The sequence below is a fragment of the Bos mutus genome, chromosome 5 (assembly GCF_027580195.1).
Source record: "Bos mutus isolate GX-2022 chromosome 5, NWIPB_WYAK_1.1, whole genome shotgun sequence".
Taxonomy (NCBI): domain Eukaryota; kingdom Metazoa; phylum Chordata; class Mammalia; order Artiodactyla; family Bovidae; genus Bos; species Bos mutus.
In genome coordinates this window covers 8,406,692-8,424,404 of record NC_091621.1, presented here as the reverse complement: position 1 = coordinate 8,424,404, position 17,713 = coordinate 8,406,692, and the positions used below count along the sequence as shown (strand labels likewise).

Sequence of the window (17,713 nt, the reverse complement as noted above, 5' to 3'; positions counted from 1 at the left end):
ATTTTTAGCAACTGGGGAAAAAAAATTAAAACTGAAGTATAGTTGATCTATAATATTATGTTAGTTTTAGGTGTACAGCACGGTTATTCAGTTATTCATATATTTTATATATACATATATATGTATTTCTTTTCAAATTCTTTTCCTTTATAGGTGATTACAAAATATCCCCTGTGCTATACAGCAGATCCTTTTTGGTAATCTATTTTATATATAATAGTGTGTATGTGTTAATCCCAAACTCCAAGTTTATCTCCTCCTCTCCCCCTCTTTCCCCTTTTGTAACCAAAAGTTTTCTATGTCTGTGAGTCTAGAGTTTGTTGATTTAAAAATGTGTATTTGCTCACATCTCTGAAATCAAGATTCACCTTATAATCTAGGCCATGCTTACATTTAGTTGAATACATTTTTTTCTTAGGAATACAGAAAATAATACTGTCCTTAGGTTCTACAGTTTCATTGGGGGTATTTTAGATTTGATGAAATACAGTACTCTTGCCTGGAAAATCCCATGGACAGAGGAGCCTGGTAGGCTGCAGTCCATGGGGTCGCTAAGAATCGGATACGACTGAGCGACTTCACTTTCACTTTTCACTTTCATGCACTGGAGGAGGAAATGGCAACCCACTCCAGTGTTCTTGCCTGGAGAATCCCATGGACAGAGAAGCCTGGTGGGCTGCAGTCCATGGGGTCGCACAGAGTCGGACACGACTGAAGCAACTTAGCAGCAGCGGCAGCATATAATAAATGTTCTACTGATTTTAGTCTCTGTTAGTAAATTTTCCAAGACTACACTATACAGTGCAATATTATGTAAAAATGAATGAAATGAAAAACAAGCACATTAAGTGGAAAAAAAGCCACAGGTCTATAATATCCAGTGTGTTCTCACTTGAGGACAATAATGGATGTAGTTTACATGCATAGACATGGGCCCACCTACATTTTACATCTTTATCAGCAGAAAAATTACGAAAGCATATGCTCTCAATTGTTGAGGTGGAATTAGTGGAGTAGTAACATTCTGTATTTTATAAACATTTTCAAAGAAAATATTGGAAAACAATCTCTCATCCAGACCAAAAAAAAAACAAAACAAAAAAAAAACAAAGCAAAACATCCATTTATAAAATAACCAGAAAAAAAGAAAAATTCAGTGCAAAGGAGAGGACTAGAAACATATTCTAGAAGTTGGCACAGCATGAACAAAGTAATCAAATACAAAAATCAAATTATAACTGCCCCCCCCACCCCAACAATGGTACATTACCTGAATAAGCAGGCTCGATCCATGTGGACAGGTCTCTTATCTTGAGGGTAACTAAAAGATATTATTTTGCATCTTATGAATTATGTGTTGGTCTCAGGTAGGTGAACTTAAATTAAGGATTACAGGGTTATTTTCTCTTTAAAGGACACAATGCCCAAGGTACTTAAACTGTGACAAAATTCCAAATAAGCACTGAATTAAAATAGCTGAAGATATGAACATGATTTAGAACCATTATAGAACAACATCATTTAACAGGGTCAGTGTTCTTATTTTTTTTTAAACATAAGCAAACATTGCTTAATGGATTCCCAGGTAGCTCAGTGGTAAAAGAATCCACCTGCCAATGCAGGAGATGCAAGTTGGATCCCTGGGTCAGGAAGATTCCCTGGAGTAGGAAATGGCAACTTGCTCCAGTATTCTTGCTTGGAAAATTCCATGGACAGGGGAGCCTGTTGGGCTACAGTCTTATGGGGTCGCAAAGAGTCAGACATGACTGTGTGTGCGCACGTGCACATACATACACACACACACACACACACAGACACACACACCCTCAATGAAAGATCTCCTCTGCATTATTCTTTCTGTTACTCTCAAAGTAAATCTGTAAAACCCATGACTGTTATGTAAAAGCCCATTAACTCTGGCCCTTTTGTAGGAGAGTCTTATTTTTGCTTTACAATGTGGCCCAGGTATACAAGAATAGGTCAATGGATCATTTAGCAATAGTGACTGATTTTTTGGTAAATAATAGATAAATATACTAAGGAAGTACCTGGATCGAGTAATATCCCAAATTAACCAATCATTCCCTGCAACAGCTCCAACTTTGAAGGTGTTTTTTAAGCACCAGTGTGCTGACATTAATGGCATCTGTTCTGATTCAAGTGATAAAATAGCCTGTTGAGCCAAAAGATCATAAAACCGAATTGTTCCATTCTTCTCTGCAACCATCAGCTGTAAGACAGAAAAACAAAGAGAATTCAATGACCTAATTTACTAGTCAAATCTGAGAAGGAGACAGAGATTCAATGTCATTTATACAGTAACATGTAAACATGTGTATATATTACAAAAGGGAGGTAAAATGCAAAGGAAATAAGATAAGCCTAGGTGAAAAAAAAAGTATCAAATATTAAAAAACTTCACAAGAAACTGGCAAAACGAAAGACACAAGAAAACTGGGTACAATTTTAAATGACTATACACAGTCCCCAGGAAGAAGAGCATAAAGATTCACTCTAAGTATATACATATATATACACATACACAGTTGAGTTATTCACAGTAGTTAAGGCTTTATAAAGTTGCTGCAAACATTGAGTTAGTGAATTATCAAATCACTGATCCTAAAGGAAATTAAAGGGTTGTGTTCCTGTGAGTCTCTGACCACAACATTTTTGTCACCTTATCAATACACAATCTTGTTTCTGTTTATAGACATCTTATTTAATACATATTGATTTATTAACATAGAAGTCACAGGCAACAGCACTGCAACTCATGTCTGAATAAAGCTTATCTAACACGTATTTTCTCCGTAAGGCGTCTCACAGTCTTCCTGCATTTAGGAATACTAAGTAGCTCTTTATTGACTATGCTAAAGCCTTTGACTGTGTGGATCACAATAAACTGTGGAAAATTCTTCAAGAGATGGGAATACTAGACCACCTGACCGGCCTCTTGAGAAACCTATATGCAGGTCAGGAAGTAACAGTTAGAACTGGACATGGAACAACAGACTGGTTTCAAATTGGGAAAGGAGTATGTCAAGGCTGTATATTATCACCCTGCTTATTTAACTTATATGCCGAGTACATCATGAGAAAAGCTGGGCTGGAAGAAGCACAAGCTGGAATCAAGATTGCCGGGAGAAATATCAATAACCTCAGACATGCAGATGACACCACCCTTATAGCAGAAAGTGAAGAGGAACTAAAAAGCCTCTTGATGAAAGTGAAAGTGGAGAGTGAAAAAGTTGGCTTAAAGCTCAACATTCAGAAAACGAAGATCATGGCATCTGGTCCCATCACTTCATGGGAAATACATGGGGAAACAGTGGAAACAGTGTCAGACTTTATTTTTTGGGGCTCCAAAATCACTGCAGATGGTGACTGCAGCCATAAAATTAAAAAGACGCTTACTCCTTGGTTATGACCAACCTAGATAGCATATTCAAAAGCAGAGACATTTCTTTGCCAACAAAGGTCCGTCTAGTGAAGGCTATGGTTTTTCCAGTAGTTATGTATGGATATGAGAGTTGGACTGTGAAGAAAGCTGAGTGCCGAAGAATTGATGCTTTTGAACTGTGGTGTTGGAGAAGACTCTTGAGAGTCCCATGGACTGCAGGAGATCCAACCAGTCCATTCTAACGGAGATCAGTCCTGGGTGTTCTTTGGAAGGAATGATGCTAAAGCTGAAACTCCAGTACTTTGGCCACCTCATGCGAAGAGTTGACTCATTGGAAAAGACTCTGATGCTGGGAGGGATTGGGGGCAGGAGGAGAAGGAGAAGACAGAGGATGAGATGGCTGGATGGCATCACCGACTAGATGGACATGAGTTTGAGTGAACTCCGGGAGTTGGTGATGGACAGGGAGGCCTGGTGTGCTGCAATTCATGGGGTTGCAAAGAGTCGGACATGACTGAGCGACTGAACTGAACTGAACTTACAGTATGAGGGCTAAGACAAGAAGGCAGAGTACTGCCTCATTCAGCCCTAGCTGGGAATGTGCATATTAGTCAACTCAAATTTTGTGTTGCTCCATGCATGTCTGTGACCGTCAGAGTGATGAGTATTAATTTTGGGGTTACAAATAAATTTTAGTGAGTAGGCATACTTGCAAATGTAGGATCTGTGAATAATGAAGATCAACCATATAAACACTTGTATATAAAACACCATGCTATGTTCAGTAAAGGTAAATGACATGATCCTTGATCTTTAGAAACTTTCCATCGAGAGAGAATCATGGAAAAAAAAAAAAAAACTGACTATAATTTAAGGGGACATACAGTGGGATGCAAAAGGAAGAGCAATTATTTAGAACACAGGCAGTCTTTAAAAGTAGGGGATTCTTAAGAGAAAAGGTGGAATTTAAAACTATTCTCAATAAGATGAGGTCAGTGACAAATACACAACAAAAATAATTTGTTGTATATATACAGTATTAGCATAATTTGTAATATATAAAAATATTTAGTCGTCATGACTACTATCCGAGGAAACTGCTATCATCAATCCCATTTTTCAGAAAGGAGACTGAGGTGCAGAGTGATTAAAGTAACTTGTGGAAGATCTCATCACTAAGCCTGTGGCAGAGCCTGGGTTTGAACCCAGGTCTAACTACAGCACCATGTGTGTTCCTTACTACAAGACTAGGTTATGAGATTGAGGAGTGATCTGGTGGGCTGTGTAAAGTCACAGGTTGGGAAGGACTGGAAACGGGAGAAGACCAGGAAGATTTATTTTGGACCTAGTAAAAACACTTGAGATTCTGAATCTGTCTCCAAAAGTCTTGAGAATTTCAGGTTTAACTTATGAGCTATGGAAGGGCCAAGTCTGTCTGGACCTCAGTTTGGACAGGCAATAAAGCATGGTGGGTTAATAGCACAGCTTCTTTAGTCATGTGGATTCTTATCCACTGTACCACCAGGGAAATCCTACTACTATCAACGGCTGTGCCATGTGGCCTGCGGGATCTTAGCTGCTAGACCAGGGATCGAACTTGGGCCCTGAGAGGGAAAGCACTGAGTCCTGACCGTTGGACTGCCAAGGAATTCCCTGTAACTTTATTATTAATTACTGGCATTTGCGTGGTGCTTTCTAGATTATATGGCTCTCTTGTGTAATTTGTAACTGACTCATTTGAAAAGATCCCGATGCTGGGAATGATTGAAGGCAGGAGGAGAAGGGGAGGACAGAGGATGAGATGGTTGGATGGCATCACCGACTTAATGGACATGAGTTTGAGTAAGGTCCGGGAATTGGTGATGGGACAGGGAGGCCTGGAGTACTGCAGTCCATGGGGTCACAAAGAGGTGGACATGACTGAGCAACTGAACTGAACTGAAGACTTTCATAAGAATTTTAAGAGATAGGTGATCACAGACTTACCTTTCTTCTCTGGCTGCCTCGTTTTTATCAAGATCAAGCAAAACAGAACAAAAATTTTGGGTTTGATCTGACAGACCAATGAGAACCACCACCTACTACATTTAGTAGTAATGATCGTGTGAACAATGACAAGCAGCTGAAACTGACTGAGTGCTTATGATGCATCAGGTTTTCTTTTAAGGACTTTATAAGTGTTCACTCTTTTAATCTTCATAAGCTTCCTTTTTATAAGATGAAGAAGTGATTGAGAAGAGATTTTGTGACTTGCCAAAGATCATTTAGCTAGTAAGTGGTGGAACTGGGCACTGACTCTAGGCAGTTAACTCAAGAGCCCATACTTTTAACTGCTATTGTGTTGCCTTTCTATAATTATAGGTTTCTGAGTTAAGTAGTGACACAGTTAAACTGATATTTAAAGGTCAGTCTTAACTAAAGTAGGCAAGAAGAATCAGATTGAAGAGCCAAAGATTTTAGAAACAAGCTAAGGATTGGTAGGGATTACCTGTGGGAATAGAAAGGTGAAGAATACACATTAATGACTAAGAGGAATGTATTCTAGAGACAGTGAAGAAAAACTTTAAAGATTTGGAAAAACTTGCATATAGGAAAGGAAGATATCAAAGATGATTTTAGGATATTGTTCAGTTCAGTTCAGTCACTCAGTCAAGTCCGACTCTTTGCGACCCCATGAACCACAGCATGCCAGGCCTCCCTGTCCATCACCAATTCCTGGAGTTCACCCAAACCCATGTCCATTGAGTCAGTGATGCTATCCAACCATCTCATCCTGTTGTCCCCTTCTCCTCCTGCCCTCAATCTTTCCCAGCATCAGGGTCTTTTCAAATGAGTCAGCTCTTCGCATCAGGTGGCCAAAGTACTGGAGTTTCAGCTTCAACATCAGTCCTTCCACTGAACACCCTGGACTGAACTCCTTTAGGATACTGAGTCGATGCAATTTAGAGCAGGGACTTCCAAACATTCTGAAGTCAGGGAAACAAGAAAAACAAGGAGATGGGTAGGGTGAAATTTCAAAGACATAGAGAAGATTAATAGAAACTAAAAGCATATGGAAGAAAGGAATCTTAAATAATCATGAATTAAGTATTAAGATATAAATTTTGGGATAGAGATTACAATAAACATTCTCATTTCTCATCTAGGTCACAGGTTTTTGCTTTTTTGGGTCATACTTTTTAAAAAGTAGCCTATTATATTTATACATGGTAATATTAACATTCTGGTAGACTCTTGGATTACGCTTCATGTAGACTCACTGCTGCAAAGGAGAAATCTAGACGTAAAATAAAATTTAGAATCTGGATTCAGAAATAATATACACATGGAAATAAGCCCTATACATGTAATATAAATAAATTACAAAATTTCACTCATCTTCACATACAGAATATAATTCTACTGATAAAATATCCAATAGGTCTGAAACAAGATTTCATAGTATCTCAGGGTTCAGAGAACACACTAATGTAGTCTGGGGCATCTCAGTTCAGGATTACTTTGAAGGCTGTGAGTGTATATGATTAATCCTTCTTTATGTCATCAGTTTACTTAACTAGATGTTTGATTCCAACACTTAAAGTCTGTGTAACTGTATTTACATGTTTTTCTTTCTTATAAGTCAGTGTGTAACTCAATGACAAGGACTTCATTCTTTTATGCTCTATTATAATAAAGGGTACAGTGTAGGTGAGAAATACTCTTTACAACAATTTGTGCTGCGATTCATGGGGTCACAAAGAGTCGGACACGACTGAGCGACTGATCTGATCTGATCTGATAAATACGTAGTGAAAGAATAGTTAGCAGAGGAGAAAGAGAAAGGAAATATACATGCACAGATGTTCAAGATGGCTAGAATAATGCAGCTTTAAAGACCAAGTGAGCAGCGTTTCGAGGCAGAAATGATCAACAGTATAAATGCTGCCTTGGGATTAAGAATGGAAGAAAAGCCCATTGGATTTGTTAAAAATATCACTGATGATTTCTGAGAGAGTAGAGGAGATTTAGATCATGGGATGGGTAAAGAGGAACTGAAGTTCAACGATGTGATGGGTTCAAATATTCAGAAATAAAAATGCGAAGGTGATAGACTGAAATGGGGAAACAAGAATGCTAGGGTTAAGAGTAAGGCCTATGGAGTAGGCTGCTGGGGGACAAATGTCCATTTTTCCAGTTAGTAGCTGTGTGAACCTGGGCAAGTTACTTAACTTTTCTGAGCTTTGGTTTCCCTATGTGTAAAATGAGATCATCACAGTACCCGTCTCATAAGGCTTGTGGTTTAAATGAACTAACCTGGGCAAGTTACTTAACTTTTCTGAGCTTTGGTTTCCCTATGTGTAAAATGAGATCATCACAGTACCCGTCTCATAAGGCTTGTGGTTTAAATGAACTAACTACATGAAATGCTGACCATGAGCCAAACATAAGTAGGTATTATTAATCTGCTGTGATTAGTCAAGTTTATCTTTTTGTGCAAGTGTGAGGACAGAAAAGTCATGGAGAAGTATGAAGACCTTAGAGGGCTATGAAAAGCAGGATGCCTACAAACTAACAGGAACTCTGGACAGTGGAAGAACTCACCTTAAGAAGATGAACGTGGCAACGTTTTAGATTCTGGAATGTAGAGTAATGCCCAGGAGAAGATACTGGCAAATGACAGAACTCTTGTATTGAATGGCTCCTACCTTCTCAATGGAATTTAGGCCAACTGATAATAACTCAATAGTGTATTTTTAGAATTTTAGAAAGCTTTAGTCTGAATAGAAATTGAATACCACTGCAGCTAGGTCAAATTTGTCTTACGCCCTGATGCTTTCTGTTTACACACTATGGCTCACAAGTATGGATTTAATATATTTTTTTAAAAACAAATACTGCTTATTAGATAGTCCAGGCATTAGTGTTTAGATTATAACCTATCAAAAGGCATGAAAAGTATACTCTGAGTAAATAGATGATGGTTGTCAAATAAAAACTTGATTACAGAGAACTTAAAAAGTTCTAGACTAACCTCGGAAAGGCAATGGCACCCCACTCCAGTACTTTTGCCTAGAAAATCCCATGGATGGAGGAGCCTGGTAGGCTGCAGTCCATGGGGTTGCTAGAGTCGGACACTACTGAAGGGACTTAGCAGCAGACTAACCTAAATGCATTTGTGACAAGAGTCTCTGAGGTGAAAAACAAATCATTAATATTTTTTTTCTTCTCTGTGCAGGTATTTCACATCTGTATGTCTTTTCTGCTTGATAAAAGAAAGCTAAGTTATAAATAATAACCTTAAAAGTTTCTTCAGGATGCCAGCACACACTCATTCCAGGGGAATGAAGAACAAAATGAGCTGTCTGTATTCCTTCCAAGTTCCAAATCCTAATAAAAGAACAGGAGTATAATGTTAAATATTTTTGATATGTTACTAAAAAAAAGAAATTCCCTAAATTTATTCAAGGCTATCAACTAGAGATTATAGGGTAGATATCTGTATTTAAAGCATCTTTTATAGAAAATTATAACAATTATAATTATTTTGGAAAATGTAAAATCAGTATGAATAATTTAAGTTTTACCACATTCAATAATGGAAAAACAGGCACATACATTTTCTAATTAATCTACTACAGCAATACCATAACACAGTAACCAAATTAAATTATTCATGAACTCTTTCTTTTGTGGACAGAATCTTGAGGTTTTTGTAGGTCACTAATCAGGTTGTATTCCTACTTCAGTGAGTGAAAGTGAAGTCGCTCAGTTGTGTCTGATTCTTTGCAACCCCATGGACTGTATGTAGCCTACCAGGCTCCTCCGTCCATTGGATTTTCCAGGCAAGAGTACTGAAGTGGGTTGCCATTTCCTTCTCCAGGGGATCTGCCCAACCAGGGATCGAACCCAGGTCTCCTGCATTGTATACATACCATCTGAGTCACCAGGGAAGCCCCTTCAGTAGTCACTTCAATTAACAATAATTTCTACCAGGGGTACTTAAAACATACACCTGTACCCCTCTCTTCCACCCCAGAGCTCCCATTTTAAACATAAAGAAGCTAGTATGAGGTGATGTGAATTTAGGGAGATAGGAGTTGCTCACTCCTTCTGCCTTTGGGTTCCCAGGCCAAGGGCTATTTCCTATCATTTACCTTTTCTGATATGGCTCACTTCCTAAATTCTTCTCTAACAAGCCTTGACTAATAAAAAATTAAAGGATAGAATGGCTGAAGGAACAAGCATCTGGTTCCCTGTACTCTCCCTCTCTTCAAGACTTAAAACAAACCTACTCAATTTCCATCTCAATTTTTTTCCCATCCCCAGAGGAGAGCTCAAGATTCCAAAGTCTCAGTAATGACTTGTGAGAAGTCCTATTCTTCATCTAGACTACTGGTTTTTGAGCTCATTCTTCACATTCTATCTTTGTTATATCTCACTGGTACAGAGTGTGGCATAGAGTTAGGATGGCATGAGACAGAAGGTAAAGAGTAGCTGGCAAAGTGTCCACAGAATCTAGTCCTTAAGAACTGAATGCATTTATTAGAATGCCTTGGAGTTTTTCTTCTATATTATAGTTCATATCTCATTAGGGACCATAAAACAGTTTCAAGAAACTTAGGGAATGTTTTTAAGGTTGAAGCAAAATTTTATTTCAAAGAAAGCAGACATATTTATTTTATAATGCCTCTACTATTCTGTGCCAAACCACAGGATTTAAATATTTTTCCTTTCTATAGAAATTATAGGATCTCCAATCTTTAAATATCTTAGTTACATATAAACTAACATAAATATGCTTTAAAATGATTATCTACTTGATTAAATAGAAGAAGCATACACTTTTTTTCCTCTCGCTAAATTAACACTTCATCTGTATTTACTACATAGCGAGACAACTACAATTTAACTGAGGAGGTTGGAATCACATTTCCTATGGGTTTATTCAATTGTGTTTCCACTTTCCACAATAAATAAGATTATTAGTCAAGGCAACTGAATATTTCTTTCTTCCTTATTACCGTTTATACAATAAAGTAGTGGGCTAGCATATATTTTACCACTATTGAAGTAGCAGAAATTTGTCTTGCATATTCAATGAATCCCATGAGAGAATGGTTTAAAGGCTCCATTCTTTTGATTTTATTCTCATATGTATTTAACTTTTGTTTGCTATTATATTGAATGAATACAGACCAGGATATTTTCATGACTTTTTAATTTCAAATGAAGGAAACCAAAGAGATTTAAAAAATGGATATTCTTTAAAAACAGGCCAATTGATGAAGTATATTCTTGTCCACTGAACCAAATTTTAATCTCATTTTTAAACAGTATTTAGCCTGAACAGAATCTGATACATTTTGGGAAAAAACAAAACAAACAAACCAAACTGATTTAAAAAATGAGGAGAGTGATCCAGATTACTTTATGGGATTAGGGTAAAATGATTTATAGCTTATAATTATATGCTTATTAAATAATTCTCAGCAGTTGCATAATCCCAGTACTAAGCATGCAAAATACAACCAACTGGGCTGAAATGAGTTATCACAGCTAAATTAGCTACAGATGGTACACTTTAACTTGTTAGGTTTTATTTCCCATTTTGATAGATTCTATAATTAAGCTTCTCTCAAATCCTTTTGTGGAGCTCAACTTATTTTCCTGTGTCTTTACTACATATCTCATCTAGTTAACATAGTCCCATCAGATGAAATCACATTTCTTTTTTTGCAGTATACCATAAATAATAAAAATACATAAATCTTAAGCATGCAGCTCAAAGAGAACACACCTGAAGCATCCAGATTAAGATAGCATTTCCAGAACTTCAAATGTCATCTGTGCTTCCTTATAGTCCCTATTTCCTTTGTTGTCGTCGTTGCTGTTCAGTTGCTAAGTCACGTCCGACTCTTTTTGACCCCATGGACTGTAGCCTGGCAGGCTCCTCTGTTCTTCACTATCTCCTGGAGTTTGCTCAGATTCACATCCATTGAGTCGGTGATGCTATCTAACCATTTCATTCTCTGCCACCCCCTTCTCCTGTTTTCTTGCCTTCTCACAAAAAGTACCCACCATCCTGACTTCTGCTGGTTTGGGATATCATAAAGATGGAATCCTATGGAAAATACTATCCAGTGTATTTTCTTGGTCTGGCATCTTTAATTCACTATTAAATCTTGTGAAAGTTACTAACATTGCTGCATGTTGTCCTTTGTTCATTCTCATTGCTGTACATAGTGTTCCATTAATTAAGTACACTGCCAAGTATTTACCCATTCTACTGCTGACAGACATTCAGGTTGTTTCCAATCAGATTTTCCTGTACATGTCTTTTAGTGAATATAGACATCCACACACTCATTCCACTCTTACATAGACACATGCCCACATTTTTCCACCTCCACTTTCTGGATACTCACTAGATCATAGCTTACAAATATATTCAACTTTAGCAAGTATACTGTCAAATAGGTTTCCAGACTGGCTGTACCTCATTTATCTTCTTTCCCCTTTCATCTTTCTTTGTAATCACCAACTGAAAATGCCTAAACTTTCTCTGACAAATTTTCTGACAAAACAATCTTAAAAGAATTATTTGTCTCAATAGCAAAAGGCACAATTTTTCAGTTGAGCTTATCTGTAAGGCTGATTTCTCAAATCATTCCCTTTCCACTTGCATTTTTTGTTATTTTCATGTATTTGTAAATGAATAAATTTCCATCAGTTTTAAAATGTAGTGAACACAGTATATAGTAAAAACTCTCTTAATTGACCTCCTTCTGAAAGATTACTTTTTCTCTCTCCCGAACTGACAAGAGTAAGATTATTTTCTAATAGCTCACATGTGCATCTGTTGTAGGCTTACCTCACAGAAAAATGGGCTTAGTGAACTGCTGCTTGTAAGTCATGTAAATCCATGTTTATTAGTCTATTGTAATTACATAATTATATAAGCTGGCAAAATATGAATGTGAAAGAACTGTTTCAATGGAACTAAGTTGATGGTAACTAAATGAAGTAAGTTTCTAAATGAAAAAATGCTCTTAAATTAGGCATGCATGACAGTCATAAAAGATTAAACAGTTGAAACAAAAACATAGCTATATTTGAATTATGACTGCTTGACAAATTTTGTTTTCATTGTAGACACTGGATTACGGGTGTGGTTTATGCAAAAAAGAAGTCCAAAGCAAATCAATGGATACATAATTTAAGAAAAACAAAAATCCTTGGTCTATACCAAAAAACTGGCAAATTTTCATATATATATTATTTATTAAAATAAGGTAAGACTTCCCTGGTGGTGCCCTGGATAAGAACCCATCTGCCCATGCATGGGGTATGAGTTCAATTCCTGGTCCAAGAAGATTCCACATGCCACGAAACAATTAGGCCTCTGCGCTGTAACTACTGAGCCTGTGCTCTAGAGCCTGTGAGCTGCAATTACTGAAACCGGCAGGCTCAGAGCCTGTGCTCTGCACAAGTGCAGCCACAGCAACGAGAAGCCCACATGCCGCAACTAGACAGCAGCCCCTGTTCTCCGCAACCAGCCCACGTGCAGCAACAAAGATCAAGTGCAAACAAAAATCAAAGAAGTAAATTAAATAAGTTAGGTAGACATTCCTTTAAAATGATTTCCTGAGTTTGTTGACTTTTTGGTTATCTAAGGAACTGCAAGTTCAGACCATGTCAGATAAGAGTTTCTACTATAATTGGAAAAAAACCCCCATAAATTCACATTTTAATATTTCCAAATTTATTGCTAGTATATTTGTTTATAATTTGTAAAATTACCTAAAAGTTCATTATAACTGAAGAAGCACACTTTTCAGGCAAGAGGTATAGCAAGAAATAGAAAAGCTATAAGGGTTTATAACTTTAATATACATAATAAAACATATTGAAAGATAATAGACACTTCATCAAAGTATAAAAATGGGTTGCCATTTCCTTCTCCAACGCATGAAAGTGAAAAGTGAAAGTGAAGTCGCTCAGTCGTGTCTGACTCTTAGCGACCCCATGGACTACAGCCCACCAGGCCCTCCGTCCATGGGATTTTCCAGGCAAGAGTACTGGAGTGGGGTGCCTTTGCCTTCTCCTAAAAATATAACATTATCAAGTTAAACTACCATGGTCAAAAATCAGGACCTATATAAAACATATATGTATACCTATTCAAATGTTTGCAAGGGAAATTTCAAAACAAAAGCTTTTAAGGTAATGCTGACATATTAAGAAATCAATAATATAGACTGAATCTAAGGGCACTGGATACAGACAGCATTACTCTTGAGGTAAATGACAGTTTTGATGCAATTTGACTATGACTATAACTTCCCCACCCCTCTCAACTCTGTGGTCTTAAGTAGAACTCTCAGATTTAGTTCTTTGATGTACAGGTGAAGAGGTATGCTGATCTAAGATTAGGAACTTATCTTACTTTTGGTAGTTCATTGTAAAATTATTGCTTCATTTCAGGCTGAGTACTTTTCAGTAGAATATTAAGTATTCCTAACCATATGGTTGGAGAAGGAAATGGCAACCCACTCCAGTGTTCTTGCCTGGAGAATCCCGGGGACGGGGGAACCTGGTGGGCTGCCATCTATGCGGTTGCACAGTCGGATACAACTGAGGTGACTTAGTAGCAGCAGCAACCATATGGTAATTAAATGTTAAGTGTCCCATTTAATTAATAAAAAGGTCTCATAAATTAGGTGCTGGCATATAGGGGATAGCCTAGATAGTCTCAAGAGGTCTTTTGCTTAGAGGGAGGTGTTCCCTCTGAAAATTCAAAAGGAAATTTCCTGGATAATTTTATTTTCCATTTTTAATTGGCAGCTCATTGTCTATTAAGGAGTTCATCACAGAAGGAAATTTCTGCTACCAAATGTTTACAACAGACAAAAGAAGGAATAGATGACATTAAATGACACATCTGTATTCATTTGGCCCTTTCTAACTGGTAAAGTGAAAAATACAAACCATAATCCTTTTAAAAGACAGGACTGGAACACATGAATCACTGTGTTGATTAATTAAATATAAAAGAATAAAAGTAATACTTAGATGTAGTTATAAAGATGAGAAGGCACTTTACAAACGTTACTTGTACAGGAAAGCGACCTTCAACACTCCTAGACAAGAAACATAATTTTCACTGAGTTTGTGACAGCAAAATGAAGATTCTCCCCCATCATTTCCTACTAATCAATCACTAAGTCACTCATCATGCTATGGATGATTCAAAAAAGGGGAAAATGTGGTATCTTTCCACAGTAAGTGAACACACAAATAGGAGGAAGAGTGAAACAAATACAAAAATATTCAGTACTAAAATATCTGGTTTTAAGTTGAAAAGGAGTTCAGAGGTGGGGAATCACTTAATTGAAAGCACAAATCTAGGGATTAGGTGGACAAATCTTGACAGGGATATGGGAGGTTAAAGAGATGAATGAATAAACTGTCAGCTTGTGGCTTAGACTATAGAGAACTCTGATTCTCTATTCCCTTTAAAGGGAAAGGCTTTAACAATGGAGGTGACAAAATGGTGAAAAAAGTGAAAGTCGCTCAGTTGTGTCCGACTCTTTGCAATCCCATGGAGTATACAGTCCACGGAATTTTCCAGGCCAGAATACTGGAGTGGGTAGCCACTCCACTTCCCGACCCAGGAATTGAACTGGGGTCTCCTGCATTGCAGGTGGATTCTTTACCAGCTGAGCTACCAGGGAAGCCCACAAAATGGTATGACAGTATAAAATAAAAATTTTGCAAAGGATACTTTCAGGATATGTTAGTGTTTCAAATATACTCAGAAAAAATATTAGACTAATTCTGCTTTTTAAAAAAAATCAATACTTGATACTACTAAGCAAATAGTATTAATAACAGATGAAATGGACTACCAGAAATTTTACTGACAAGAGTAAGAACAATTATAAGGATGAAAATGAAAGATAATTACTTATGCTATTTTATCCTTCAATAATTAAAAATCATGAATCAACCAGAGGACAGTGTGAAGGCCAGATACACAGCTATCCCTCCTCGTGCCCAGAAGTTTTATTAGATTCTCCCTGTACCCAGGAAGTGTTTTGGGAAGGAAGAAGGGCAAGGAGATATCCTGAGAAGTAAATTACCTTCTGGGTTACTACCCACAAAAGACTATTAAAACAGAATAACTAAGATGTTTTAACTAAAAAGACTAAACTAAGTGGTTTCTGAAAATCACATTAATGAGTGCTTAAGAAAAAGGTGTAATCCATGATAGGAACATTCATGCTCTATTATTTGTACATCTAAGCTGTGATATCTTTATACTCACTTGTCTACAAATAATATTAAAATTTATGAACACAAAAATTTATAAGTCAAAAATAGAGTCAATAATCAAAGGCTGTACTTTGAAGGAGAGAGGAAGTGGCCTGTTTCAAATATAATACTAATAAACCAACTTTATCACACAAACAACAATCTACTATTATACATCATGAAGCTTCGGAGGGGTTAAAAAATCTTACACATTTACATGTCATTCTTTCATTTTTTTCCTTAAAATTATAAACAAATGCAGCAGAAACTACCAATTTATCATACCTGAGGGCCACCCCAGAGGAGAAGTGACATCTTATTTAACTTACAAAGACAAACATTTCTGAAGCATAGGAATTGTGAGATATTTTGTCAGATTTAAAAATAAACCTCGAAATTAAACTCTCAACTGCAAAGAAATAGCATATGGTAGTTTTCAAACAGATATTTAGTTATTTCATCTTCAAGGAATTCAGAATAAAAGGACTTTTCCTTTAACTAACATAAACCTTAACACAAACACCAGTAATACTACCCAGGAAATAATCGCCTTTCATTACTTTGAAGAAAAATTTTGATATACTTTGTAAGTTATTTAACTATACGCTACAAAAGAGGGAAGGTACTCCTTATCAGTTACATTAGTGGACTTTCAAAATAAACCTGAATGGATATGTTTCAAGAATATGGTTATTATTTGTACAATTCACTTCTTACAACCACACAATGGCTACAATGGCTAAAAAGCAAGCTTAAGTTACTGCAGTCACGGATAGGGTAATACGCTTTATGAAGCACTGGTTTTATATTTCATCTGCAAGAGCACGTGAGAGACCAAAGGGCTGAACACCACAGTGGTATTACCAGTACACGATCATATAAAATTTCAGAAAATTCATCATTTTATAACTTTTCACTCTATTACAATCTTTTATTAACACACTATTTCATGGCCTCGACATAACAGAGATCTGCAAAGGTGATCAAAAGAGTTTACTATAATTTTTGGATGGTTCTTATAAAGACATTAAATCCTTATGTTTCACTCACTACAGGTAAATTCAATACAAGCTGTCTCTTTTATCTCATTCTTAAAGCTCTTATTAGAACTATGAAATAATTAATCTTGATTCAAAATGTTATAAAAAACTAGAGGAAATTTTAGAAGACAAGCAGAAAACTTTATTTCTGTAATTATTTAACCATACATTATAATGAATAGTATACATTCTCCTGATTTCACTTTGTACCTGTAATTATCAGGCATCATTTAACTGCTCCTAAATGCAGATTGATCTTCCAAGCAATGCTCTCTTGGCCTGTCTTAAGAAGGTTCTCAGTCTTCATTCTTCTCTCTTTCCCATAAGGACTAATTTTAAGTAAATCACTTATTTTGTGATCTTAGCTGGGGTGGGGTTCGGGGAGGAACACTGTCTTAACTGTGGATCTTAAAGATGCAAATATACATGAGCAGAAGTATTATGGGAAGAATTTAGCTAACATGGGATATATAGAAGACAGTTGATAAACATTCTATTTCTCTCGTAATAATTTTCAAAAAACAGCATTATTGGCTTAGTGGATATCTAAGGTAATTTAGTATTCCCTTATCTAGCAATTTGGTTATATTCCTAAAAAAATCATTATTTTTTATGTCTTACCCTTCCTCCCATTTTAGTTAAATTGATGACAGCTAGAGCATGACAACTACCAATATTCCGTGTTTTATAGACAAAGTGAATGGCACACTACACGCCTCTATTATTTTAGTCTTGAACTAAGAATTCCTTGGTTTTTGGAAGCCACTTTTCCTTCACCATAAATTTTATCTAATATTTTAAAAGATTACTGGGGAGGAGGAGGAGGAAATGTATTTAGTTCTGACATCTTCTGTAGTTACAGTGAGTACTGCATCTTCTATTTCTTTTGTATCCCCCAAAGTACTAAATGTTGGCTATACTAAACATGTTTAATAAATACTTGTTGATCTGACTTGTTCTTACAGAACGGTAC

At 36.6% G+C, this 17,713-nt stretch overlaps 1 protein-coding gene across 1 annotated transcript in view; it reads right to left on the bottom strand.

Moving 5' to 3' along the window:
* The window catches only part of NUP37 (nucleoporin 37), a 52,082-nt gene that overhangs the window by 1,865 nt on the left and 32,504 nt on the right, over positions 1-17,713 (bottom strand). The window contains exons 6-8 of the mRNA XM_005898604.2: positions 8,683-8,773; positions 2,049-2,230; positions 1,271-1,321 (exon numbers count right to left, since the gene is read on the bottom strand). Coding sequence (XP_005898666.1) covers positions 1,271-1,321; positions 2,049-2,230; positions 8,683-8,773 — 324 coding nt within the window. The remainder of the gene's footprint in view (positions 1-1,270; positions 1,322-2,048; positions 2,231-8,682; positions 8,774-17,713) is intronic.